At 37.8% G+C, this 10,372-nt stretch overlaps 1 protein-coding gene across 1 annotated transcript in view; it reads right to left on the bottom strand.

Annotated features, from left to right (window-relative positions):
- Nucleotides 1–10,372, bottom strand: part of LOC109392502 (type II inositol 3,4-bisphosphate 4-phosphatase-like) — a 285,313-nt gene that overhangs the window by 127,740 nt on the left and 147,201 nt on the right. Inside the window, exon 6 of the mRNA XM_019661040.1 lies at nucleotides 3,119–3,230. Coding sequence (XP_019516585.1) covers nucleotides 3,119–3,230 — 112 coding nt within the window. The remainder of the gene's footprint in view (nucleotides 1–3,118; nucleotides 3,231–10,372) is intronic.

Below are 10,372 nucleotides of genomic sequence, written 5' to 3'. Positions count from 1 at the left end.
AGCTACATACACTGTTCATGGCTATCACTATGAAGAATAGCTGCAGCATTACACACTTACATGGTGTGTGCTCTCAGCGTAATGACTTCACACTTGTGATTCCGAGCAGGAATAACAAACATCACACACTTTTTATACCACACGGAGAACCTTATGCCTATCGATTTTAATGAATACTTTAAAAAATGTCACGTGATGGTAACTGTGGCCAAGGAGAAGAAACATAAGATATGTAAAATTCTTGAAGTTAGCTCAATGATTGTAATATCAACTAATATATCAATTTTCCATGCACTGGGCTAGAAAATTGGCCAAATTATAAGAACAATGATCATAAAGCTCAGTATGAATCCATCCAAGACAAATACTTCTTGGCAAAGCACTTTCACATCTGTGAATTTACTCCTTAAATCATGGTTCTCTAAGTTGGGTCTGGAATCTCCCGAAAGTCCCTGATAACTTTTGTCTTTGCTTCATCTGTAGCATCTAGCAGGGGGCAAAGATGAAATTATTTTCATAATAATACTGAAACATTATTTGTCTGTTTGCCTCTCTTTGTCTTACAAGCATATAGTGGAATTCTCTAGAGACCATAGGGCATAATGACATAACAGCTAATGGTATGTGGGCCTGTGTATTCTTCTGTTTTAAATATTTCTTGTTTGCATCTAATATGATCAATTTCTATAGATACAAGCCAAATAAGCAAAGTCTCTACTACAGTAAATATCAATGGAGAAATCTACAGAAATACTCATATGTCATTCATCCATATGACTACAGTGCTAAGAGTAGTTCCATTTCTTTCTCTGACATTCATGCAAACCAGTGAGAGGGATGTGATTTTAGGGATAAACTCTATTTCAGTGACTTTTCCTTTTCATACATTTCAGTCATTCACTAATTTCAGGACTTAAATCTCCATTAGTAACAAACTGTGTTACTATATTTCATAGGGATTTTGATTTAGCAGATGTGCAAAGGGTGTTGCATTTGTGTTTCTAACAAACACCCCAGGCGATTCTGACCACACTTTGAAAAACACCGAGATAAAGTTATCTCCACATAAGTCTTCTAAATATCATGCATAGTGGACCTACTACGTGTTCTTCCCTCAGTCACGCATATTCCTAGGGCTTGCTATCAGAGTTTATAGTAGCTTTATAAGAAACTTTAAAAAAGGTCAAGGTTTATCGAGAATTCAGACAGGACGACGGTAATGCCAACACACTTGTGACTCGTACACAGTTTGCGCTGACACTGCCACCTCCTATTTCTAGAACAGCTCAGTTAAGTCTTGTTCTAAGTTCACATTACTAAGTCAGAAACATAAAGTAGGACTTGGGTGGGGCATATTCCTGCGAATAGAGTTCTCCATTTATGAAAAATCATGACTCAATTTGCGCTACCTCATAATAGCAACACAATTGAAGGAGTCAAGGGGTGGACAAGCTTTGAGGAGAACAGGGAGGTGGCTAGTCATAGCTCAGAGGCAGGAACAGCAGCCCTCCTTCAGGAAGTGTTTCTGCTCCTGGTCTCCTGGCACACTGCCACAGACCCAGGCACGATTTTCTGCCTATTCCCGCTCTCAGTCCCCACTTAGCCTGTCATTCTTCCCTCCTTAATCTTATTATTATTATTATTTTTTTTTTTTAGCTGAGCCATCCTGCCACCTGTTGGCAGCTCAGCAGCAGCTCAACTCGGACTGGGCATAGAACCACTGTTGCTCAGAGCTCGCACTCTTGAGCGAGCTCGTAACCAACTGAGCCACTCGGCCAGCCCCTTCCCTCCTTAATCTTAAACACAAGCATCTACATGGTGGTGACTAAGATGGATCTAATATGGAACTCCAAAGGACACAAGGACCAAATGAAAGGACCTAGCCCCAAAACACAGGTCTTGATTATGCAAATCCTAAGAGGACCTGCTGCAAAACTTCAGCATGGACTTCACCCCAGCCCTGACATTTGCAAACAACCTGACTCAAACTCTGGGCCTCCTCAGAATATTTTCATGATCTGGGATATGTTCCGAGGGAAAGAAGGGGATCAGAGAGGAACAAGGCTTGAGGATGCAGATAAGACAGCCTATTCTGGGGCAAGGGTGATACATTTTTGAAAAGCAGTCTTAGATATATTTTGTAAAATTAATGATTTGTTAAGTGTTACATAAACACCACCTTCCATGCAGACGTTTCCTTACTACCAAAACTCAAATGTTCCCAGATAAGAGACACTAAGCCAGAAAATAAGTCACAATAAAGCCTTATCATTAAAACACTGTTCGTTTCTGAAAAGGTAGGAATTATAGTATAGGAATTATAGGAAAAGGTTTGGAATGTATATAAAAATTTATTTTCCTGAAAAAACAACAACAAAAAAAAAACCATTAGCCATTTTTAAGTCTGTCCCCTGTGCCTCAATAAAATGGCATTTGGGTTCCTAAGACAGGAATTTAGGCTAACACTTATATCAAGTTTCTCTTTCTTAGAGAGAAGAAAGTGGAAAGAAAATATAACTCCTGGACACATGTAGATATGCTCAAAGGCCTTTACCTTGCGCTTCAGGGAAGCTACTTTGCCTCCAAGTGGCTTTGCCCTTGCTTCTGAGCTCGCTGCTGTATACTATTTCCTGCTTCTCCCCCCCCCCCGCCCAGTTTCATAAGGCAAAACATTATTAAATCTGCCCTCCTTCACATAAAAATTAAATCTAAATTCCAATCACATCCTTTTCCAGAGACGGTTCTGAGAGTAGGGGAGTGGCTACTTTTGGAAATCACCCTCCCAGAATCTTCTGTGCATCTCATGTAAGGATAATTATGACAGAACGTAACAATGATGAACACTTCTGTTCCAACTGAGAAGAGGCAGAGTCAACATTGGAGCTAGCAGTGGAGAGGAATGTGTTTTGCAATGGCACGTGGCTTTGCGTAGTTCCATGCAAATAGGTCTTCTGGTTTAGAGGATGAAACACTATGGTACTCAAAATCCAGAGCTGATTTCTCATTTGGCTTGTGAATAATGAGGTTTCATGCCCCACAGAGGTGTCAGTGATTCGGGCATCTGTCATAGCTGATCATTTCTAATTGAATTTGCGCGATGAGCTGGCTGAGACCCTACCTTTTGTGCCTGTCCATCTGTCGTGATGTGGTCGGCTTCTCCATCCTCAATCTCCCCCATCTTCACGACACTGACTTCTACAGTGCCAACAACTTTGCCACCATCTGAAGTTCTGCAACCAAAAATAAATGAAATGAAAAGGTCAGAATCTTCCCTCTCCTTAAATTACAGTAGTCTCCCCTCAACCACAGTTTCTCATTCTGTGGTTTCAGTTACCCGTGAGCAACTGCAGTCCAAAGATATTAAATGGAAAATCCCAGAAATAAACAACTCTTAAGTTTTAAAAATGTGCACTGTTCTGAGGAGCAAAATGGAATCTCACATAGTCCTGCTGCATCCTGCCTGGGACTTGAATCAGCCCTTTTCCCAGCAAATCTATGATGTATGTATAAGACAGTAAGACATTTTGAAAGAGAAAGAGGAAGACAGGCCACACTCACATGACTTTTACTGCAATATATTGTTATTACTATCTTATTGAATTATTAGTTAGTGGTATTAATCTTTTACTGTGCCTAATTTATAAATTAATTTTATCATAAGTATACATGTATAGGGGAAAAGCATGTACATAGGTTTCTATCCGAAATCTCAGGCATCCACTGGGGTTCTTGAAAAGTATCCCTCACATGTACAGGCAGATTACTGTATGTGCAAACATGTTTGTTTTTGAAAACCACTTGCATTGCTGTTTATTTAATTGGTTTTAATGAAACAAATCTGCTTAAAACACATCAAAACTTGTTAATGTTGGTGTTGTTTTACATGTCAAAAGAAAATTAGCCATGAATTTGCGAGGTAAGTGCATGGACTGTCCAAAAAGACTTCATGAAGGTGAAAGCTCCTTGTGGCTATTCTGAGTGGCCTCAGATATTGTGGATCAGCGTCCTGTCTGGCAACTTCCACATCTCTACCACAGCATACACCACGGCCCCTTGAAACCAACTGCATGGGATATTGAGCACATCTATTACAGAAACTACAGCCGAATAAAACAGAAAAGAGTATAAACATCCCTATATTCCTTTATGACCGGGTCATTGGCTACAAAATCTGATTTTGTACCTTTTCCCTAACATCATTTTTCTTTCTAAGAGACTAGGTCAAGAAAATTCTCTCCCAGCAAACATAAGAAAGTTAAGGTACATGCAGAAAAGAAATTAATCATGTGGCTCATTTAGTACAACCCATAACTTCTTCAGATAAAGAAAACGGCACCTCAAAAGATGGAAAGACTTGTCCAACGTAACAAAGTGGCAAAACCAGAAACCCCAATTTCTATCTTCTTCAAGTCTGTTGGTCATTGAAAGACTCTTCTCTATTTAATGATGATGGTAATATTATTATTAAGATTTTTATCATCATTATTTTCTTTAACATACAAATTTTATGGTTGCCAATAATAATGAAAGCTAAGAATAAAATTAACAACTGCCATCCTTTGAGATTCTCTAATTTCTTCCTCTGGACAACAACATACATAGAATAAATGATGCCATCAAACTGACACATATAATATTTTTCCCTTGAACCTTCTTTTGAAAATAGGTAGCAAATCATCCCATAGTTATGAAATGTTGCTGTAACTTCTAAGTCTACTCAACTAATAGTAATAACATGACACTTAGTTTTCTTTATTTAGGCATGTTCTTTTCTGAAATTTGTTTTTAACTTTAACTGAATACCAACACTGTCATTCTTTCAACCAATTCCTTCTAAATGTCACTGTTTTTTATTAGAGGTGTCAGAAAAGAGAATGGGAAAATTAATATAAGTTGTTTATCAAAATGCTAGCTAAAATAATAAGTTAAGTAACAATTATATTACTAGATCATGAATTATGCTTTTAAGAAAACTGAAATAGAAAATTGACATACATAGCTAATGTCATAATGTAATAGAATAAGATTATATACATAACAAAGTGATTTACTTATTAAATAGCATATTAAGATTTCTTACTAAAATAGAAAACAAAATGCTTTTTGGCAATTTTTGAATCAGTGTAAAACCATACTACTGACTCGATTACCTAAAATTAATATAGAAAACTTAATCATTCAACACAAAGAAGATATGTATAGTATATGGATGACAGTATGATCTGTGATTTTGTGAAAAACAGTACTAGCTCAATTTCTGGGTGGTTTTAAATAATTCATCATACCATTTACCAGTTGAAAATGACATAATAGCTTATCATAAGTCATGATGTGACATATTGCTATACAATTCTTCAGTATCTAATAATTAAATAGTTTATCAATAAGAACACTCCTTGGCACTACTCATAATTTTTTTCTAAGAGATTCATAGACTTCTTTTTCCCCAAAACTGATCATTGATAACAACTAAAGATACTTGTTTCTTCTCATAAGAATTGTTTCAAAAACTCTGCTTGAGCAAACTGAGCTAGCTTAATGAAAACCCTACATATGAAAATCTAAAGTTTTTCCTTGAACTAAACCAAATAAAGCACATGATCTAAAACAGTAGGTAGGCGTTCTACAGCCTCTCTGTCCCAGGACTGAATGATAAACTTATACATGCCATAACGGTTAACAGTGTGAACACAGGCATTTGAGCTATCTGCTAGGTGCATGACCGTGGGCAAGAAACTTAGCCACATGAAACTTCCTTTGTAAAATGGAGATGACAATAACTTTGTTGTAAGGATTACATTAAGTGCCATGATTTATGTAAAGTGCTTGGCACAATGCCTTATATACAAGATAAGTGCTTCTTCCTTCCCCCCACTCTTCTTCATGTTAGTAGCGGTAGCAATAGCAGAAGCAGCCACAGAATTACTATTGTCATTAATGTATACGATTATATTTAATTTGATTCTCTCCAGAAATATTTCACTAAAATAGGCATCAAAGATTATAGAACAGGATTATAGGACCGCATGGCATATACATTTCAACAATGATGAAGTGCTCATTAGAGATACAAAACCTTGGTAAAAACAGATGATGTTATAAAGCTTACATTCCAAATAATGCAAAGAACACAGGTTTAGAAATGATTACAAAGATAGCAAGCATTTCAAAAGTGCGAAAGTGGATGACCGAGCAAAGTGGGGGTAAGCTTCTGAACCATAGTTCTATCTAATCCCTTTTAAAAAAGTATCTGGTTACTTTTTCAATAATTTTTATGCCATGTGGATTTCCTACTTCTCTTTATCTCCTATAGGCCTCCAGTTAGTCCCCGGGCAGAATCAAAGCAAGGAGTTTGGTTAATATAGTGACACTAGAAGAATTCTAGAATCAATATTTTTTTCCTCATAAACCATTTTGGATAGGACACTCTGAGTACCTTAAAGCATGTCTCTTCATCAGTAGATTTGTGGGAAATAGAATGGGGAATCCAGGTATAAACTAAAGAATTGAACCCAAGTCACTCAGAAGCATGGTTCACCCTGTCAATGAACAGTTTCTCATTTATTCTATATCAATTTACCACACACAGAGAAAAGATATTCAACACTTCTCTCCAGTCAGGAGAGTCATGATTGAAATATTTATTCCATGGCCCCAGAGGCTGTTTCAAAGATCATTTCATAGCAATTGAGAAAAAAATTCATTCTGAAATGCTTAATTATGCTTTCAACCCATCAGGTTGGGGAGGCTAGTAATAATAACTTAGCCACTATTCATCACCAAAATTCTACAGAATTTTATGTAATGAAAATTCATTACATCTGTAGGAAAGATATTTTGAAGAGAGTTCTGGACTCAGAATCAGGAAACCCAAATACTACTTCCAGCTCAGCTGCTAACTAGCTATGTGACCACGGACTTCGATTATCTGGATTTTAGTTTCCTTTACTGTAAAACAAAGCGTCAGTCTTTAACAGCTACTATAGTATCAGTACAAAAACCCCATGCTGTAATCACTCTTATGATTCCATCAGATGATGCTATCATAGGCTGGAATGCCATGATATGATTCCATCATAGGTACCATAGGCCATCACAGGCTGCTACATCCTTGGGAAAAATCTCAGACACATTCTAGCCTCTTATCCTCACTCCCCACCTTCCTGAGTAACCTTCCTCCAAACCAAACCCAACAAACAAAATGCATGCCAGACCTGGGGAGAAACTTAAAACTTATAGTCCAATAAAAGAGCTAGTTTTTTTTATTATATCCAATGAATACATATATATTTTACTGGCATTATGGCAACGCATCTTGGTATTTTTATAAGGATACAAATTTGACTGAACCAAGAAACACTTTTCTAAAAATTTATATGGCAATAAGAACAAGTTGTAGTAATAAAAACCTATCTCTAGATGAAGAAAAAAACAACTAAGTCATTTCAAACAGTCTATTGCCAGGTCATTACCACTAGTTAATGCAGACAGCTGTAAGAGACGTAAAAGATGGATAGTTCGTGGCCGCTTTAGTATTTCAATAACAACATCAAGTTCCTATTTCCTTCAGCAGATACACTTAAATATTTAACCATGCCAACAAGCTGGAAGACAAAGAAGAATAAAAGTTCAGCAACACAAATCTATACTCCCTTCTCACTTAGGTTTTCAGCATGTATAATACATTAGTGATTAAGATTGTTTAAAATCTGCCTTTAAATAACTCCCCTGATGCTTCCTAATGAAATATTCAATCTCACATGTTGAAACATACAAACGTTTTTAGAAGACTGAAGGAAAAGGCGCATGAGCAGTCTTCCAAAAAAGGACAATTTAATGACACTATTCCTCTGAACTTCGTCACCACATACTGTACCATTCTTAGTCAAAGAAAAGGAAAAAAAATAAATAAAATCACCGCTAGAAATGTTAAACATGTAAATAACTCCTCTACTTTGGAAATGCCACAGACATACAAACCAAGAAATGGCTGTAAGCATCCAGGGAAAACCCATCATTAGCACTGTCAGTCTCTGTGAATACAAAGCAGGTCTGGTGCCATCAGCAATCTTCAGCTGCGAGACAGGCCTCGCATTTAAACCATCTAGACAGGTAACTGGGAAACAAAAACCTCACCTGGACAGGAAACCCAAGGCCATAAGTAATAAACAAATAGAGTGGGCGAGTGAGTTTGTGAGTGAGGGAGTCCTGAGGATCTTTTTGGTGAATACATTTATCTGGCAATGCTAGGTTTACGCAGGGCTCACAGGAATGAGTTCTATTTAAGCACGTATGACTAAACATAAATGTAAGAAGCCATACAATACTTCAAACTAGAACTTGAATCAAACTTTTCAGCAGTTCTTAACATTAGAACTTACACAGTCTAAGGTGCAGTGCTTGATTTTCTCCTCTTTACTCGTTATAAGTTGGCCTTCAGAAATTCCATCCATTATTATGGGATTCAACTACCTCTTCTGTGAGGATCTATCACAATTCTCTATGCCCTGCTCTGTCCCGATTTCCTGATCCACCATTTCTTTTTGTCCTGATATCATCAGTTCACATTCCATCAGCTTGAGTCCTAAGTTTTTCTCTCCTCACACCCAGCTTACTCACATCAACAGCACGTCATTCTCCAAAGGCCAAAACCACAGAATAGAATATTCCAGCTCTACTTTTGCCTTGCCCCTACCTTCCAATAAGTCACCACATCCTACTGATTCCTCCTTTATAATTTTTTTTACATGCATTCCTCTCCATGACAACATCCCATTTAGTTTCATCACCTGTTATGCTGCACCTGAAAAACCTACTGCCCATCTTCCAGTAGCTTTCTCTTCCATTCCATCCATGTCATATTTTCATACTAAAGCCCTGTTGTCACTATTTTATTTGCTTTCCTGTGTTAAAAGTCCTTAGATGCTGCTGAATGCCTACCCAGAGAGTCTGAAGTAGAGCCTGTGTTTCAAGGCCTTATATCAGGACTTGTCAAGAATTATGGACAGCTCAGTATCTTTGATTCAAACTGATCCGTATCATCACAGACTATTAAATAATGGAGCATGCTTTAGCGGAAAGTGCAGTGAACTTTAATAAAGTTCTTGGTTTATGGTGTTGGCTCTTTATCGTAAACAGCTCTGTGACCATGAGCAGACAACTCAGCCTCTATAAAAGTTTCCCAGCTATAAAATAGGGAGATCATAAACCATTGTACTTATCTCACAAGAGTTATGTGACCAAAAAGAAAATACCTTAAGTTTAAATATAAAACTGCTTTAGTGTACGGTAATGAGTACTACAGTTAGACAGTCTGGGCCACAGAGCTTCAAGAGCACATCATAGAGATATGTTGACTACCCGTTTTTCACACTAATTGGCTTGTAGACAGATTCCTCTTTACTGCTCAATACAGTGCTATCCAAATAGGAGTAATCCCCCCAATAAAATTAGCTAAAGCAAATCTTTCCATTTGTGTGACTCTATTAAAAATACATACATAGTAAGTTATATTTGGAAACTTCTAGCTTCAATGTTAAATGTAAAATTACCATCTCCTTGAGTGTAAGAAATAGCCACTCGGCAAGGTGAGAAAACGAGGTTGGCATCTTGTAAATGTTTTTGTCAGGATTCAGAGGCAACCAAAGTCACCTTAAAATAAACAGGACACCATGATTCGCCCATCAGTAGGTAAGACGTTGGAGTTAAGAGGCAGCGAGCACACTGCACCCTGCCCTGCCTGCTGAGTGCAGCTATCAAATCTTGACAGAACGCTCACAGTGGCTATTTGAGGACTCCAAGTAATTAGCACCAGTCGTATTGAGAAAGAAAGTCAGAGTTTTATTTAATCAGCACTGAAGGAGCAGTGAGTTTACCATTTTCCCCTCTGGTATCTCCTCATTATACTGAGCACAGCCCCTAGCCCAGGGGTGGGCACAAGGACAGACAGATAGCTCCAGGAGAAGTCCTTCAGCTCTGGCTGAAAGACCACAAAAGGGGTCTCCTAATACTCAGAAAAAGGAGGAAATCCACTTTCCTTTCTCCAGTCTCTCATGGCGTAGGTCCCAAGTAATCCAGTGAGAGCAGAGACAAGGGCCTAAAACTATGAAGGAGGCAAGTTTCCTCTCTGAGCTGTGATTCCAAGGGCGTGGAGTGAATGTCCTTATATCCATTCTAGGTATTTACCATAGAGAAGTAGAAACTTAGGGTCTCAGAAAAACCTAAACATGAGTATTTTATCAGCTCCATTCATCATCACTGCACACTGGAAACCACCAAAACATCATATTATGTGAATGGTTAGACAAATGATGGTACATCCAACCCGTGGAATACTACTCAGCAATGCCGTTGATACAACAACATGCATGCA

This window comes from Hipposideros armiger, unplaced genomic scaffold (genome assembly GCF_001890085.2).
Source record: "Hipposideros armiger isolate ML-2016 unplaced genomic scaffold, ASM189008v1 scaffold_333, whole genome shotgun sequence".
NCBI lineage: Eukaryota > Metazoa > Chordata > Mammalia > Chiroptera > Hipposideridae > Hipposideros > Hipposideros armiger.
Note: the sequence above shows the minus strand (reverse complement) of the source record. Positions and strands in the feature narration are given on the sequence as shown.